The sequence below is a fragment of the Toxotes jaculatrix genome, chromosome 17 (assembly GCF_017976425.1).
Source record: "Toxotes jaculatrix isolate fToxJac2 chromosome 17, fToxJac2.pri, whole genome shotgun sequence".
In the NCBI taxonomy this organism is placed as follows: Eukaryota; Metazoa; Chordata; class Actinopteri; family Toxotidae; genus Toxotes; species Toxotes jaculatrix.
The window spans coordinates 15,556,713-15,575,400 of NC_054410.1; the positions used below are offsets into that span (position 1 = coordinate 15,556,713).

Below are 18,688 nucleotides of genomic sequence, written 5' to 3' on the forward strand. Positions count from 1 at the left end.
GTTCAATTCAGCCTCGATTGTTTCCCCTTCACCTTCCTCATCATGTTTCACTTCCCTTCTTTTGTCATCTTTTTATAAAGTAAATCACATCTCCCTTTCTCTCCTGAATCGTATATACTCTGGATGCAGTCTCTCCATTACTCACTAAAACAGTCTTGCCTTCAAGTAGACAAAACAGCCTCTCCAAACTGTCTTTGTTTTTTCTTTTCCTGGTTTAACCTGTTCTTTAAAGAGACTCAGATTTTCCCACAGACTCGACCAAACCGATTGGAGGATAATTAACTTGTTAATCATCTTTTTCACTAGATCTTGTTTCCTGCATGATTTACACAGGCAGACTGGGACACATACACAGATAAGAAGACATGTACCAAGAATTATTTACAGGACTTGCACACACACACACACACAATGATGTGCTAAACTGCTCTGTTTATGAATAGAATAGAATATACTTTATTAATCCCTTTGGGAGGTCCCTTGGGGAAATTTGGGATGATCTGACCATGGTACGCGGTAACAGTATCAGAGCTAGGTTTTGTACCTCCACAGAATGTGTGTGGGTGCCGATGATGAAGACCTGTCCACCCGATGAAACCCAGAGGTGCTCCTCCACAGCCAGCATGGCCTTGACTGGGAGGACTCCCAGCTTCAGGACCTTGGGCTTGTCACAGTTCCACAAACCATCTGTAAGAACAAACACAGTGTTGGCAGTTCAGTGCTCAAATAAATAGAATAGAATAAATCTGTATCACAAAATACCCTATGAAAAAAAACAGTATATGCAAACACAGAATACATATCTATTCAGTAAATATCTGAGGTCTAAGAAATGGCCATAAAAATGCGTATGTTGAAACATAAGTGACAACAAACCACACAGTACTGTACATCTCTATTAGTATTACTGCATCCTCTTTCACAGTGTAAACCCCTGGCATTTTTTCATGTAACAGTTAATAGAAGAATGGTTCATTTAAGACAATGTAGGAGTCACTATGTCTTTATAAATGTCGTCTGTAAAGGTCATCTGCATTTATAACTCTGCTAATGCTGGTGGAGTGGCCATTGATGGTTTTCACAGCCTTCACTATGAATATAGATGGGCTGCGAGGCTTTAGTCAGAGCTGAGCTCGATCCCACACGCACCTCCTACACACTCTGTTCTACATGTGCCTGGGCACCTACAGTGCCAGCTCCACTGCAATGAAACGCCGCATGCAGCGTCTTTAGAAATTCAACACGTTACATTTTCTGCAAACCATTACGTTTGATGATTTAGATTTCAATCAGTGCTGTCGTGAAATGAGTAGAAATGTAAATGAGTCGGATAGAAAAAAGTTATATATTTAAAAAATGGCAACATGCTTCAGTGAAAATGCTGTTTTTTTTAGGGTTAGGTTAGAGTTTTTAAGCTAGAAGGGCCCTGTGTTGAATACAAAGTTCATTTCCTCCAGATACCACATTCCCTGAGCTAATCTAGGCCAGGAAGTGAATAAGGCCTCACCAATAGTGTTTGTTTAAGAGAAGGCACAAAGGCGGCTATTGAAGGGAGAGGTGCCACGCAGAGAGAGATGTTCTTTCAGAGGTACAGTAATGACTGGGGAAGTAAGGGTAATCTCCCGATAAAGGAGCTAGGTGGGATTAGCATTCCAGCAGTGCCCTGTGTATATTATTGTAATAATCATACAGTGTAGGTGAATGTGCAGGAGGAAATAAAAAAGGAAAAGAGCAGCGGAGGAAAAGGAGAAAAAGAAATGACAGGAGTGCCAACTTGGAGGCTTATGTAAGTCGTCTCTACTGAAGCGAGTCAGCCCACATCTCTCACTTTTTAAACCGTAGCATTCCTCCGTGTCAGTGTCAGCTGCAACAAACTCCTCATCACTGTGTATGTGTGTATGTGTGTGTGCACAAACAGTAGCACATAAACCAGCCAGTGAAAGCTGATTAAGCAAGCAACTGTCATATTTCTTATTTTGACAAGTCTGCAACAAACAACAAATCACGTACAATATTCTCAACAGGAAAAGGCAGAGGCATGATACAGAACGGCTGGATGGAGTTTACGCTCTGACTGTCTGCCTATGACGTGCGACCTTTGCCGAATCATTGCCTCCCTCTTTCTCCATCTCGCACACAGTCAGTCACAGAGGAAATAGCAAGCAAGACAGAATGAGGCTGACGGGCCAGAGTCAGACACACTGCATCAACAACAGAGTACGATTTCTATGCCGGATAATAACTCAGCACCGAAGGCTTTAAAGACAGAGCCACATTGCTGTCTGTTCAGGGTGTTTTTGAAGTCTTCGTCACTATTTACTGCCAGGGTCCCCCTTTGATCAGCTGACAGTGTAACATCAAAGGATATAAGCTGATCATTCCTCCTAGTTCTGCTGGCTTTCTTCTCTATAATGTAAACCGTGAGTCTACTTTATATGCTAATGGGGTACAGGCAGAGCCAGTCACTGTGACAAAGTACTTGAGCAGCATTACAACAGGCATGCAGGGGTACAGTTTCCCTACCAGACTATGCAGGATGAGTCATCATTTTAGCATCAAGCATCATGTCCCAGCGACAAAGCTGCTGATGGCTGGAGATCATACAAATGAGACTTTAGGGCCAGGATCTCCTTCTGGGAATTAATTTGACACACTTGGTGGTGGTGGTGGTGAGTGATGAATATCAGCAGCTACTGTTGGAACATTCAGTTACACCAAAGACCGTCACTGGCATACGCTGCGCCGCTGTCTAATAGCTAGTGTGTGGAGAAAAAGACGTGCATCAAAACAAGGTGTAATGAGCGGCCCAGAAAACATTCCTGAATGGTTGCATATATGTTGCATGTTTCTCCCAGGCAAACTGTAGCCTTACTGTGGGAGGAGCGAGAATAGTTTTCCTCCTGTCTCTCTGTCCTCAGGCCATCATTCATATTCTTTCTGTATCTGTATCTGTCTCTCTCTCTCTCTTGCACACAAAAGCCTAAAAGACCAACGTAACTAAAACAACAAAGCTAGAAATTGATGGAGGAAACTTAAAAGTTCTTTCTGAAAGAAGTTGGAAATCTAATTTAAGTCATATGAGGGCATGGAAACGAATGAATATGTTTCACTGTGATCATAAAAGATGCCTCTAGCAATGGCAGCATCACAGGATAGTGGCACCCATACTTGTATTTGACAGCCAAGAATAACAAGGATTTGGTTTCCACATGTTCCAAAATATGAACTTATCTTTACCCATACAATGTGACACCGTGAAAAATCAGACACAGACAGAAAAACAAAGAGACAGAAAGAGGAAGTGGCTCAGAGACGCTCCGTTTGCGCAGCTATGAAAGCCAGTAAGAGATGGAATAAAACAGAGAATGTGAAAGAGCAGCCCAGATCCTTTCCTCTGCTGTGTCTGTGCTCGTCTGGCAGGGAAGACATTAAATAGGTCACCGCTAACAGATTGGCTTCTCCCAGACAACGGAAGAAAAGGAAACAGAACCTCAACACACAGCAGAGGAGACCCCTGACCTCGAGTTTCACAATGAGCCTCTGACTTACACACTAACGGCAACCCAGTGACTCAGAGATAAAAAACAGCAGTTGAAGCAATGGACCACAAAACAACAACAGCTCTGCGTATGTTCTGCCTAGAATAACCATTTTCATTCAGCGTTGCCAAATGCATAGCCATGTCAAATCAGCAACGATCTCTTCAGCATTTTAAGACATTAAAATTTCTGCCTATAGTTGAAAAAAGCCAACAGATACGCTGCTTTTGGTAAGTAAAGTCAGCAAAAGTGCGTCAAAAGTTGCAAAAATCGAAACACAAAGTCATAAAGTCAGCAACAATGATCTTATTCATGCACATGGACAATTATGGTTAAAGTTACAAAATTCAGGGCTAGTGCAGACTAAATATTTAAGTAAACAATGTCAGCCGACACACTCAAAAAAAAAAAAAATCTAATTAACTCAATGAATGCATTTCTGTTTTGCACAATAACAGTGATTTAACCTCCTAACTGCTGTAATTATAGCTATTTAAGAGTATCAACAAACATTACAAAGGCAGAATTCTGAGTATAACAGAAGAGATACACAAATTCACAAGTCCACCTCCTCCTCACACACACAGACACACACATACCTGGTGATCTTGAGTAGACAGCAACAGAGCCGCTGACCAGGCCGGCGTACAGACATTGTTTCTTATAGACCAGGCTGGTGATAGTGGATTTGTCTGGCGTGAAGAAATGCTGCAGACGTACTTTCTTGGACCGCTGGCTGCTCTTATACACAATGATGCTGAACAGGGCGATAAAATTAGAGATAAAATTAGTACTTTATATTACTTACTAACTTAAAATTAGTAACTTAAAACAAAATGATACTGTGACATATACTCCTGTCTGCATACTACAAATAAGATTTTGGCTATAGATTCAGTTAAAAAGAGTACTGACAGTTATCACTTTGGTGTTTCTGGGACATGTTGTAATAGTGTGTAGAATTTGACACTTTGAATGATATCCTCCAGTTAAATTGAACTCAATTATTTTGTAGCTGAAACAAGTGGAATGAGTGATTGAATGAGTGATGAGCTTAACTTCTCACTAGGAAACAAAAACATTTTCAAGATCCATTATGGAAGCTTTTTGTGCTAAATTGATTAAACATTTATTTGTAGTGTCCTCACTTTCCCCTGAAGCCGTAACTAAATGAGGGGTCTAGAGAGACACCCCTGTTCTTTGATCCTAAGACACTGACAAAAACCTTTTATACATGTACAATTCAAAGAATGTAACTTCTCACATTGTGTGGGTACAGCACAGTGTGTTTCACAAAAACTTACTGCAGACATTTTTTTTTGAGTACACTGTGTATAGCCATCTGTACCTGCCCTCCTCCATGCCCAGACAGACACTGGGAGTATCACTGGCCTTTGCTGGGGGGACATGGTTGTTTTCGGGGACCTTCTCGCCATTTTCCTGGAGCTGCTCAGCTGGGACGTAGGCCATGCAGAGGATACGGGACTCCACATTGAAACACTCAGTCACCTTAGGGCTGGAGTTCTGCATGGCCACAATAGCTATCTGGCCCATCTGGTTAGTGCAGCTGGCAACCTGGACAAATATAAAGAAAACCTCTGTGTTTTAAGGACAATTTAATCTATTTGTATAGCACAGTTCTGACGGCACAGCTCTCCAAAAGATTCCCAGCCAGGAAAGCAAAGTATATGAAAAGGAAGCAAATACTAAACAAATACAACTAAAGTACTCCCAGTGTAATTCATGAGAAAGCACAAAAGTCCCCCCAGAGAGCAAAGGGCTCATCAAAACAAAGTCATTATATACCAATTTAAAAGCAAAATCATTTAACTCCTAACACATACAATTGTGTGTGTGTGTGTGTGTGTGTTTAAAACAACTGATATCTAACAAATTAAAAATCTCCTCTTTCAGTTTAACATCTTTCAGCTACATTTTATTTATTACTTCACTGTCAAAATAACCAGCTAGAGATGTTTGTATCTTTAACAGATCCAAGGTTTGTCCTTACTGATAAAACACTGCATTAGCAGTGATTACCACTGTTATGACAGCCATTGCATATTTTGCAAAAACCTAAGTACTGAAGCAATAAACTTTCATATCATATAAGTGGACATTAGAAATCTTAATAAATAAACATCTGCTCTGTTGATGCATAAAAGGGGAAAAAAAAAGCCAAAACTAAGAGTTGGACTTACTGATAGAAAAGTGTTTAAGCTTAAATAATGCTAGCTGCTGAAAATAAGTGGACTGTAAAACCATTTGCCAACAAACACCTGCTAAAGTCACTCAACACAGTTGACAAAATACTCTCATCCAAGACTCAGATTTCAAAGTCGAGGACCATGAATGTGTTCCTACAAACTACAAATTTAGTTCTCCCTCTGGATGGAAAAGACCCACATTATTGTAGGCAGTGACTATAAACCTTGGGATAAGCTCTTATTTGGTGTACGTGTTTAAATGTGAGCCAACACAGTGCTGCTTTTCCAAGGTATGAAGGAAAAAATGTCTCACCCAGACACATCCATGGCCCACGACGGGAGTGTCTGCGGTGCTCTCTGTGTTAATGTGGGGCTCTGGGTTATGAACAGCACACTCCACCTGCCACACAACAGGAGCAAACAGGAGAGGGTGATAAAAGAAAGAGTCAAGTCACTGTGTAGGAATTCACAGAATAAATAAAACATATGTCACTATTGTCCAGTTAGTTTTTATTAGTGTGAAGGTAAAAACATCAAAGATTTCTCCAGGCATTTTGAAGTAACAAGCCCATATGAGCTAAAGTGGCCACACGGGGGAACACGGTTCAAATACATAACAGTTTTACTAAAACAACAACTTATGATCTGGGATGAAATTTAGGTCTATAACCTAAAATCCACATGGCCCGTACGGGGATCGAACCCGCGACCTTGGCGTTATTAGCACCACGCTCTAACCAACTGAGCTAACCGGCCCATATGCACAAGGGTCAGCTATTTTTTACCCCACTTGGTGAGTCAGTGCTGGTTACAGTCATTTACATGTTGTAATCTGACCCCATTACACAAATCACTATAGCATAATGTTGTCCGGCCAAAATAAATTACTAAACATCTAAATATGCAGAGACATCAGAAAGTGTTTACTCCAACTGGCTTGTTTTCTTGTTTGTCAGTGGAGAAAAGATTTCTCCTCAACAGCTGGGATATATGACCTCAACAGGAAATCATCTAATTTCATTTTACATGTTACTTGCCATTTGACTAATACATGAACTCAAATATGTAATACTTCTCTAAGTAGTGATATGTCAGAATGATTTATTGAAAAAGGACACTGGCCCGTACGGGGATCGAACCCGCGACCTTGGCGTTATTAGCACCACGCTCTAACCAACTGAGCTAACCGGCCTCACGTGCTTCTATTACAGCTATTTATTGCAGCACGTGTTCAGTCTGCCATGGTGTACATGTGACATTATATGACATAGTGTGACATTTGGGAGATGCACATTCACACAGGAAGGACACAGGACTTACACATGCATTTCTAAAAAAAAAAAAAATTAGAATGTATGTTAGCTCAATTTTCACTGCACAGTTTTGTGCGCTTGCTGTGATTTCACTCTGAGTTACAGTCTGACACTTACAAACTGTATTATTATGGTATAGAGTATTAGCCTGTCTAATGTTGGAAGAGCAAACTTGAGGCAGAACAGACTATAGCAAAGTTCAGGAAGAGATTCTGGCCATACGAACACAGAGATTGTGTTAGCGACAGGCTGACACGATGTTATAATTTCACTGACAGTGGATTTCTGATTGTTTACAGTAGTACCGTTTCATATGTCATTTCATACTCAGTTATTACAATAACCCGAGCTAAGCTGCGCAGGTGTCACAACTTCAAATTAAAAGGCACGCTGGCCCGTACGGGGATCGAACCCGCGACCTTGGCGTTATTAGCACCACGCTCTAACCAACTGAGCTAACCGGCCACGGCAACAGAGAAGTTAAGCATTTTAATTCATCGCCAAAATCCAGTAAGACAGACTGAAATATGGACACTCACATCATATGGATATAATATGGACCTATCAAATCAAAAAGTCTCACCTTGAACTCCTGTAGTTTTGACATGACCACAGGCATTTGCCGCAGCAAGAGAGGGTGTTTCTGCTTTTTGATCTGATTCCCATCATCCTCTGCAAAGAACCAGCCCTGCAGATTGTCCTCTTCTGATGTACAACACACACACACACACACACACACACACACACACATTGCTTCAATAATGTACAGTGTGCAGTAAGAGTTTGGATTCAATTTAAATGACAAGTTATCTGTTTTCAGGGGTTAAGACTCCGGAACACTGTAACAGATATACACTGTATAAATGCACACACAATCAAAACGAAGAAAACAACTGTGCAACTGAGACAGTGAGTGTGTACTGCCAAGCAGTGTACAGTACCTAGAGCCAGTTTAGCCATCTGCAAGTTACTGATCCATGACTGTTTGATGGCTGGGCTGAGAGTATTGAACACTGCGCTGAAGTATGTGGGTTTACCCGACCTGCCAATAGAGAGGACAAAACAAAAACACAATCACGACGTGAAGCTTTAAAAAAGTCTCACGTTGCAGAACGAGTTAATAAACCAGACATCACTGGAAGTGTCTGTGAGCCAAAAATCAGAGATGCTTTAACAAGATTGTGCTGAATGATTAATGTTCTGCGAGACACGTCAACACTTTGGCAACCACAGGGCCTGAATTAGCATTTACATTTCTCTAAGAAGTCATGCTAATGTCTGAATATTCGTACAGACACACCAATCCACTGATTAGCATCTTTTACAGTAAAATACCCGGTATGATCAAATGAAAACAGCTCTGTTTGGACTGAATCCAAGCTGAGGGGGAAAATGAGTCTGACTATTCAATGCTGACTAAAGAGACAGACTCTAACAGAAATGCCACAGAAATCAATGTCCATTATCGCTTCTATCAGCAGCTCTTGTAGGCATTATGTGTATGTGTGTGTGTGTGTGTGTGTGTGTGTGTGTGTGTGTTTGTGTTTGTGTTTTTGTGGTGGGGTCCTGTCTGAAATGCATCACTGACTGATTGTGGGGAAGTGTGCGTTGTGTATTTTGTGATTGAGGGATCAGGGGAGGAATAAGGAAGGCACAGCTGTGTTTCCAAACATACCCATGGATAATCTCACCAGCTAAATGCAGCACGGATGGAGGATGGAGTGAGGAAGACAGAGAGAGAGAGACAGAATGTGACAAGGCCAAAACAAGGTTCACCCTTGGGGGACCATGTGCAGACCGTAATAGTGTGTGTGTGTAAATGTGTGACATGAGCGTTTGTGTTCAACAGGAGTGGGCAGACTTTGGTTGCAAACACTGATGCACATTTCCTCCCCTGAGATTCATTCCTCAGATTAGAGCTGGTGCAGAAACTTGTTTATCCAAAATATCCAAAATGTGGCCTAATACTCCTAAAGCTAGAGGCATACAGGGAGGCTGGGAGGATGGAAGGAGAAAGCAGGGTAAAAGGGGATAAAGATAAATCTAGGATAAACAATACAAGGGTGTGTGGGGGTGGGGGGGCAAGGACTGAGACAGGAGACTGTCACGATGTAGAATGTGCCGTCTGTATGAAAGATCAATTAAAGCTAAAGAGGTGTGTTTATGTGTATGTGTGTGTAAATACAGACTTGTCTTGTTTGCCAGGCAGCTGGAGTTGAATCCTACACCGATCGGCTGCCCTGATCTCCTCCTCCTTTTTCAGTATGAGCCTTTGGAGACCTGATACCCAGTCCTGGGCCACTGTGGGGTTTACATTCTGTCCACACGAATATTGGAGTGATAGAAAAAAAAAAACAGAGAGAAAGAGAAGAAGGAATAGAGCCATAAATTGTACATCAGAGCGCTTCAAAGTCAATAAATCATAACCACTTTTGATTTCTGAGGCTGAAGTTTGTGTTATTGTTGTAATGGACTGTATTATATATGACTCTTAGCGGCTTCTAGTATCTTTGTTCCTCCCTATAAATTAATGAGGTGGCAAAGTTATTACAAACTCCTTTCATTTTCTCCCTCATCAACACAGTGCAAGAACCAAGATTCTGTTTCCAAGTAGAAACAATAGGAAATTTGCCCTTAAGCGTTGTTACTAATTAGACAATGATATCTTTATCTTTCAATACATGATTCCAAAGCTTTCAGTATAATACAAACACTGATAGGATCATTTAGAAAATGAAATTTAAAAGTTGAGAAAATGCTTGGAAGGGAACAGCTCACATATTTCAGTGTTGTTTTTCTTCTTCCCTTCCCCCTTTCCCTCTCTCCCTTCCTCCATCTCTGGGACACATGTCTCTCTGAGAGCTTCTCTGTTTCTCTGCCTCCCACTCTGCTTCTGACAGACCTACCAGCACAGCACAAACACAGCCTCACACACTCACACTGTGCAAACTAAACCTCCAGCCCAGCAGCACAGGCAAACGTGTGTGTGTGTCTGTGTGTGTGTGTGTGTGTGTGTGTGTGTGTGGCCACATTATATGACAGGCTTGAACGGTGCAAATCAAGACTTAAGAGACTCCAAATCTCCCCAAGACAAATTGTCCACGCTTGCACGTTCCACAGCTTAAACATTACACACCCACATAACAGCCCAGCCTTTATGGACATCTGAGGTCCTGAGGTACACTGAGGAGACATTTGTCTGTGTCAATTTTTGTCAAGCTTCCAAGAATATTAATAGACGCTACAAGACCTTCGATTTAGTAAAAATGCCATTAAAAAACAACAGACAAAGGGAAATAAAGACTAGAAATGTATTGAGCTCAACTGATGTGACTTTAACTCAGTGCTTGTGTTTAGTGCAGCCGTACAGTACCTGGTAGTTTCCCTTGAGGCTGCTGATCATGCTGGAGATCTGGTTGACCAGGCTGAGGTCATGGATTAGGTTCTGCAGATCTTGGTATAACTGACCCGGGCCCATGTACAGCTTGTCTACACAGAAACACACGAGGGCAAAATATTTAGACAGAAAAAGATTTTTTTTTTTCTCACTCTCTCTCTCCATCTCACTCCCCAAAAAAAACAAAAACGGAACTCCAATAAATTACAATAAAATGTGAGGTTAGAGATGAGATTTAATGTTACAGCCCTTAGTGTTACAAAGCTCTCACTGACTCATGTTAAAGTGGTGAGTTATAGTCTTCTTTATAAACTGTAGTGACTACAATCTGTAGTGACTACAATCCCCTATAAAGAGTTCTCATGTGAGCCGGAAAGAATAAAAAAAAAAAAAAAAAGCAGTCTTCTTATGAAAAGCTGGAAACAGTAATGAGTGGGGCCAGTCTGATGAGAGAAGCGGTTAAAACTGTAGCAACAAAGACAAAAATCAATAACGGGCAATCATTCAGTTTCCCACAGGAGCAGTGACAGCTCTGCAAACTTGGCAGTGGCTCTCACTAGTGTGCTCACTTCTTCACAAGAACGCGATGATCTAACGTTAGCTTTCAGAGACCACACACCAAATATTGAGTTTGTTTTCGGTTATCAGTGTGCATCTTCCTTCCTGTTCTTCCCTTGTGGACCCACTGTATGTACTGCATGCTTCAGTGGGTATGTTGGTAGGCATTTGTGCTCAAAACATTAAACCTAATGATCAGTGAGCTACATGGACAGTTCAGTGATCTTGAGCGGTTACTGTGTTGTCCTGTATCAAAAGGAAAACAAGGGCATGATTTGTGTGTATACAAAGACCGGCTGCACAGAATACAGAGCCAGACTCATCAAAGGTCTGACAAAGAGTGGCAAAGAATTTCTCTCTCTCTGTCTCACACTCACACACACACACACACACACACATATGTATAAAGTTATGAAGAAAAGCACACAGAGAGCACGGGGGGAGGCGACACCTGTCAGTTGGCCAAAATTGCCAACGGACAAATTATTGAGGCCATTTGATCAAAAGACTCGACTAACAAGTACAGAACTCTTTCAAATTAAAACCTAACTGAAAATCTTTGAGTGTGTGTGTTTCCTCTTAACCGTTGAGAGTGTATATCAGGGCACAGAGAGTTAAACTGCATTAGAGTTTCAGGCATCTTCAGCTCTGTTTGCTTCAGCCCTTCTACTTTCTGTTCTCCCTTTCCTTCCATCTCCTCCTCCTCCACCTCCTCCTCCTCTTCTTCTACAATAGTCACTATGTCTGTCTGGTGCTCCAACTCCATGGCAACCCAGTCCAGTCCTCTCCTGAAGGTCTTGCTGACTGGGCTTTCAGGGGGAACTTTACCCCAGTAACGCATTTGTAGGTGGTCTCTGAGAGAATGACTCTAAAATGTCTCCCTGTTTGAGTTTGTACACACATGCGTGAGCACCCCGACACACCACAGCACACACACTACACAGCAGGCCCACAGCAGTGTGCATGGATTTGGGTTTCACTCATGTTTTCATGGTCAGTGATCAGTGATTTTGTTTCATTCATGCCACTGGATCAAGTCATTGCCACCCTGCAATAGGTTATGTTTATTGACTTTAACCGCTAATAAGATCAAATGAGAAATTAATTGCTGGAGTGTGTTACGCACTTTCGTTACCATGTTTCTGTTCATTTGAACTAATTTCCTTGTCTAAATGAGCTAAATGCCATTTTCATGGCTCATCGGCCTTAGCAAAGGCTGACACACAGGGGGTTGAATTCAGGTCAGGGCAGGCAGAAGTGCTGAATAAACCCTCCATGTTTGGTTGTGTTATTTTATGAGCAAATGCGGCTACAACACTGCGCTTACAGCCAGTATCATACAATATACAGTTCTCTACTTAATATTGGCGGTGTTGAACGTCAGAGGATTCACTGAACAACCATGTTTTGCAATATTCCTTTACATGATTTGAGTTTAAATCAAACAAGCGTGAGTTTGAATTCTTTATTCCACTGAATGTAACAGTCCCTTTGATCTGTGTATGAAGAGGGTCTGCATTAGCCTTGCAGTATATCTCCTTCATCCTACTTGAATAAATGTACATTAAAGGCAAGCTGAAATGTCATCATATAACTCAATAAACCCTGGGTTTCATTCTATCTATTGCTGTGCATTATGTTTTTAATAATAATAATAAGACCAAAGTAAGAATAGAATTGTGCCATGACTGAATTGACCATTCCCACAGACTAGACTGGCACTGTGTCACCCATTTCAAGTCAGATCCAACTTCCTGAATGGCTCTTTGTGACAGTGCCAAATGCCAAGAGTTTTCTAACAAAACAGGCCTGGGAGCTTCTTCAGAAGCAGGCCAGTCATCCCAGCAATTACAACCCCCCCCCCCCCCCCCCCCCCCGAAAAAAAAACAACAACAAAAAAAACAATATACCTACAAATTACATACTGGCTGTGAGAGCAGCAGGAAAATGTAACTTTAAATGACCAGTGTGCATGGTGGTCTGATGGAAGAGATGAACTAAACAGAGGGACACGTAAAGAGGTGACATCATACTGTATGCTGCGGAGTCTTTTCAGTGCCTTCTAGCAGCCTGTTCGCCGAGCTGCTTTTGGCTGAACACAGTGGACTGAGAAACAATTGTTTCCACTTGTTAAAAGTTCCTGGACAATGCAGGCATTTGTATGCACACAAGCACGCACACACTTTCCCAAACACACACGCAGAACTGAACTTGGTTTGGAAATAACTAAGTCAGAGTGAGGGAACCATGCGGAGGTCAGTATGTTATTGTTGACTAACACAGAAATTCAGTTGTCGAGGCAATTAATAGTTCTTTTTGAAGCGCTGTGGTCGATTCATATCATCTCAAAATCAATTTCCACAACATCTATTAGTTATCTGAAAGCACAAAACCATACACTGAGACCCCCTGTGGTCATCCTCGGGCCTTTAAGGAGAGAGTGCATGTACGCTTTTATCATCACATCGCTGTTAGATGAGGTCGTGAACCTGTCTGTCAGTTGCAGCCCGAGGAAAACGTCACGGCCAGACCAGATGTTACACAGGCCTGTCTGTGCCATCTGTTACATACACTCGTGCAATAGCTGGACTGCTCACATAGCTCAGTGAGGTATCAGAGGGGGACAGGTGGCCTGGCAGGAGATTAGTGTAAAAGAGAGGCACCAAATGTTGCTTAATTGGAGGTAAAGGAAAAAGGCTATATAAGACAGATTTATAAAAAAAAAAAAAAAAAAAGTACTGTGGGTGAAGTGGGTGGACGAAGGGAAAAGTGTGGAAAGTCACCGTCTTATATTTTCAACATAAGAGGATGAGGTTGGGTGGCAGGAGGGTCCATATGGACCATCTACTTCACATGCTGTCATCTCTATAACAACTTCACACAGCAGGGGAACCAATACAATAACATGGGCATAGTCCCTTCTGTTTACTGTTACACCGTGTGCACTTGGACTGAAATATACCCCGGATATTACTGAACAGCAATCTTTTAGTAATCAGATATAGTTGGTGGACTGTATGCTACCATACATTAAAAACATCACATGATTTCTTACGAGATAAATGTGACACTGTGACACAGCAGCAAGAGACTGAGCTTTATGTAACTGAATTACAGATGATAGATTAGAGGGAGATGGAGAATGAGAGTGAGAGAGAGCAGTGGATGAGCTCAGTGGTAGTGATTCCAGCCCACTACCATTGGCAACTGAAAGAGTGGACCCGAGACTTGAATACACATAACCTTTGACAGACCACGGATAATACAGTATCTAAGCGCTCAGCAGGCCAGCAATGTGCGCTACCATTAACTTGGCACAAACACATACACACAGAAAAAATCTAGAGCCTAGAATAAAAACTGCAGCGCTGTGACCACAAAATCATACGCTCTCGTTATGCCTCTTGTTTGTCTGATCTGGGCCTTTTAAAGTGGCTGAGCAGCTGGCTGTGACAGGGGGGGAACCCAGTGGAAAGACTGAAATCACTGGAGTCGGCAGCCAGCAGACCAGAGGACTGAGGAAGGAAAAAATACACACTCGGTGGCCGGATAGTCTGTGCAGGACTGACACCATTTTAGAAAGGTCTGTATATGTCCAGCAAGTAATAACTATCAATTTATTCCCTGTGTTTAAGATTCAAAGTCCTGTGAGTTTACTAAAATGGTGCAAGGCTGTAACTTGATTTGTTCAAGCTAATCACTCCAAATCCTCCTACAGACAGAGAGAGATATTTACCTTTAATTACCACTGAGATCTTCATTAACCTGACACTAAGCACAAGCAGCTACCTGACCAGCAGTTACTGGCTCGTGTCCCAGAGTCTGAAATCCACATCGTCTACACAGGGATCAACCCTCAGCTGCTCGGTACTCTCTAATCAGGTCAGCTAATTGAATTCTATTATCTTCAGAGGCACACAGAGACAAATAAACAGGCAGACTGCTGATTCAAAATAACATAATGTGATACTGTGGTTCATACTTGGCTTGGCGCTGATGACCACCTTCTCCCCAGAATGGGGTGCTGGGTAGCGGCTGTTGTCGGCTATGTCCTCACTGGATCCGAACTCTACCACCTCCACGAAGCTCAGAGGCACGCTCCACTTTAGAAGGAACTTCTGGTCAAGTGGAGCATTTCCACTGCCGCTCCCACTGCCATCCTGACATCTGGACAGGGCAGAAAGAAATGAGACGGTTATGTGACCCTGGTTCATGGTATTAACTCATGAGGACACATGTATGTATCTATCAAACCAAACGTTTGTACAAGTGAGTGGACACATATGTGGTGACCAGCATGTTACAATTACAGGACAGAAGCTGACAAGCCCAGGAACAGGGCTCTCCATCACTGCTGGTTAAATAGCAAGTCACAGCGGGTGCATATGGGTCCAAACCCAGAGTCTCAGAGTGGTCAAAAGTCACCCCGAGGACACCAGTTACACACAGTGCTTACTATCTTTCTCTACACCTGAGAGTTGCATTTCAGTAATACTAGCTGCATTAAATATTCCCGTACGGCAGACAAAGTGATCTATTCAAGTTCAAGACCACAACAAAAATAAACACACAGAAATTAGTATCTAAAATTGTGAAATGGTTAAGAGATTACAGGATATTGCACCCATGAACAGGAGAAGGTGTAATTTAAAGATTAAGAACAGGTCTGGTTTGAGGTCACTCTTACCGGATGTTGGGCGTGGCACACATGAGCACATCGTTAAGCAGGAAGAGGCGCCGCTCCTTGGTTTTGATGATTTCACCACGCTCATTGTAGACCGTCTCTACCATGTCGTCTGAGCGGATCAGGTAGCGGCTGCCATTGCTCAGAAGCTAAGAGATAAGGTTGATAAGTCAGAGTGATACTATCTCAACGTATAGCAGGAGTTTTTGTAGTTTTATAGCTTTTGTTTATCGGCTTAGACAAGAAAACGATCTTGTCGAGCATTTCAGCCTATACAGCCTCTGAGTAGGCTACATCTTAAAGTGAACACTGCTGTGGGTTTTTATAAACTCATGAAAGAGAAAAATTCAGTCTGGTCGGGAACCTTTGTCACATGTCATCTTGCTCTTATGTCCCCCCATGTTTCCTGTCACTCTCTACTTTGAAACCACACATTTTGGATAACAGCATATAATACATGGCTATCAACAGTGGCTCTAAACAATTAAAGGCTAAGGGGACCAAAACTCCTCTGCCCCATGTGGGGTATCCTGTAAACACATGTTTCTACATAGATGCCAGAGTGGGTGGCTGCAGATAGACAAATAATTACACCCTGGGGAAAGCTGGTGTTGCATGCACATGTTGTGCTAAGCCATGCGCTAAAAATATGGTATTCAGTCAGGAGGATAGTTGGTAGAAAATGTAAAGCTGATGGCCGCCCACACAGGGACAGAGGGAAATGCCAGAGCATATGCTAAAAGAATCAAACATCAGCCAAAGATTTGCACACTGACTGAGCAATGAGTGAACGATCGGCTCTCACCACATTCTTAACCAGCATGTAAACAAAAAAAAAAAAACAAAATCTCATGTATCAAAACACTGACTCTGCTAAGTAATGGTAGTACCAACACGTACACCTGGACATACAGGTGAAATGGGCAGACCTTGTTGAGGTAGCGTTCGTTCATGGCCTTTGCAATGTGACGGATCTCACAGCGCTGGTCAGCTTCCCTCTTCTTTTCATTGAGCTTCTCTGCCAGTGTCTCCAGTTCGGTCAGGGCCATCTGCAGGGGCAGACGGTCTGCGTGACCCACTGGTGTGTTCTTCAGCATGTCCTGAGGAGGATGCACAGAGAAGTCACACATTAGCCAGTCGTTTGTTGTTTATCCACACTGAAGACCTTTTTAACAGTATCGTTATTGGAATAAAAATAAATAAAAATGTAAAAAATAAAAATAAAAAAACACCTGCACCTGTACAGATAAATCAGCACAGTCGAGTCCGACAGCATTAGATGGAAGCATGTTGACTGTTGCTCATCCATTTTTCTATATTCATACACTACACATCCTCAAGACAGATGAAGACTTAATAACAGAATTAATGTAGATTGCAATTCCCAGTTTCATGAATACCTGAGCTATTTTGATTGGTATTTATAGCCACTAAGCTGCTATAATACTTGTTTGTACTTTAAAAAGAAAGCAACCCAGTGTCCCCCAGGTTTGCAAAGTAAATATGCCAGGGCAAATGAGAGCAGGATTAAAAGAGATCTGAGGAAACCATTTCCCCTCAGAGCGTTTCTCTAGCCTACCCCTGAGGTAAGTACTTTGAAAAACAAAGTGCCTTGACTTATGTGTATAGCTCTCCCTCTGCTGGTGAATGTATATACCACAATGTCATCTGTATATTATATTTACTGCAAAGGAGCTGAAAATAAGTGGTCATCATACCTGAAGGAGCAGAATGAACTGTGGGAACCTCTGGATAGGTTTCATCATGAGGCCATACAAAGTCATTCTGTCGCTGCTGGTCTCCTGACGATGCTGCGGGTGAGAGGACGTGTTACTGTACTGCAGTCAGGAACCAGTTTAAAGGATTTCAAAGGTTGTTCAAAGTTGTCCCAGTATTTAGCACTTTGCACTCGTGCAGTTCTCTCAAACCTTGAGAAAGTCCAGGAAGCCGGGTTTGGATGCGCACGTCTTCCTTACCACTGCCATCGCATTGCTAAAGTTGTTCACATACTCGCTGTAGGCGTCCAGCACCATAGACTTTGAGAACTGTTAGGAAACACACATTTTAATACATTAACCACTTGTAGAAACTATTACAAGACATGATTTGTGACAGTTTTGGTAGGCACAGAGAAATGGTATCATGCTGCAGACATTAGTGTCACATCAGAAAACTTAGCCAAAACATGCCTGCACACTTTCAGCTGTTTAAATGTGATTATGTTTTCATATTATTATATTTTATTGTACATATAAACCAAGTTACAGGGAATATTCCATTCCCAAAATAAGCTCTTAGTGTGTGAATCCTGTTGTTTTATGATGGGAGGAGAGCTGTGAGGTCAGAGAGGGCAGTGAACAGACTTCAAATTGGCCTCATATGGGTCTCACTGCTCCTCTTTTGTCGTGCCAGGGGTCAAGTTTCACACAAAAACAAGGAAATGAAGTATTTTGAAGATCCTTGCCAATGAGTAGCTAAGAAGCCAAAGACAAGAGTTGGAGGTACATACAATACATGAGATAAAAGAACAGAGCGCAGCTCTAGATAGTGAATATCAGCTGTGGGGCTATTTTTAATATATTGGTGGACTTCTTGTAAAAAGGCTTTCCAATTACAGCCCCCAGCTTACCGATGCCACAAAGACATCTCCAATCATCTCCAGGCTCTCCCACTCAGCCACGCGGCTCGCCAGGGCGATCTGGAACAGGAAGTGGCACTGCAGGATCTCGCGCACACGATAGAAAGTCATCTTCAGTTTCCTGTCACTCAGCAGCCTCGGCTCAATCTGGGATAGGGGCTTCTCATATTGCTGACAAGGCAAATAATATGAACTGTAATAACCAACACTTAAAAGCTGCTATGGCATTTGCTGCAGCCGTACTTCCATACCTCTAGGATCCTTTTCAGTGCATCAAGATAGTTCTTCTCACTCTCCAATATAGATCCCAATATACATCTTCTCACCAGCTGTAGAGGAAGAAAATATCAAA

General features: G+C 42.2%; 1 protein-coding gene and 3 non-coding genes across 7 annotated transcripts in view; all 4 read right to left on the reverse strand.

The window, feature by feature from the left end:
* arhgef10 (Rho guanine nucleotide exchange factor (GEF) 10) overlaps positions 1-18,688 on the reverse strand; it is a 46,288-nt gene that overhangs the window by 10,532 nt on the left and 17,068 nt on the right. For 3 of the 4 annotated variants that reach the window (XM_041061195.1, XM_041061191.1, XM_041061193.1), the window contains 15 exons: positions 18,588-18,665; positions 18,328-18,507; positions 17,627-17,743; positions 17,417-17,509; positions 16,628-16,798; positions 15,702-15,847; positions 14,997-15,181; positions 10,433-10,548; positions 9,249-9,376; positions 8,001-8,101; positions 7,643-7,764; positions 6,060-6,146; positions 4,888-5,114; positions 4,139-4,296; positions 545-687 (listed from right to left, as the gene is read on the reverse strand). In XM_041061195.1, the coding sequence (XP_040917129.1) occupies positions 545-687; positions 4,139-4,296; positions 4,888-5,114; positions 6,060-6,146; positions 7,643-7,764; positions 8,001-8,101; positions 9,249-9,376; positions 10,433-10,548; positions 14,997-15,181; positions 15,702-15,847; positions 16,628-16,798; positions 17,417-17,509; positions 17,627-17,743; positions 18,328-18,507; positions 18,588-18,665 (2,052 nt within the window). The remainder of the gene's footprint in view (positions 1-544; positions 688-4,138; positions 4,297-4,887; positions 5,115-6,059; positions 6,147-7,642; positions 7,765-8,000; positions 8,102-9,248; positions 9,377-10,432; positions 10,549-14,996; positions 15,182-15,701; positions 15,848-16,627; positions 16,799-17,416; positions 17,510-17,626; positions 17,744-18,327; positions 18,508-18,587; positions 18,666-18,688) is intronic. The other variant, XM_041061194.1, reaches the window with a different exon arrangement.
* Positions 6,429-6,502, reverse strand: trnai-aau. The gene has a single exon. It is a non-coding gene; the product is annotated as a tRNA-Ile (tRNA).
* trnai-aau lies at positions 6,865-6,938 on the reverse strand. Its single transcript has one exon. It is a non-coding gene; the product is annotated as a tRNA-Ile (tRNA).
* trnai-aau lies at positions 7,451-7,524 on the reverse strand. Its single transcript has one exon. It is a non-coding gene; the product is annotated as a tRNA-Ile (tRNA).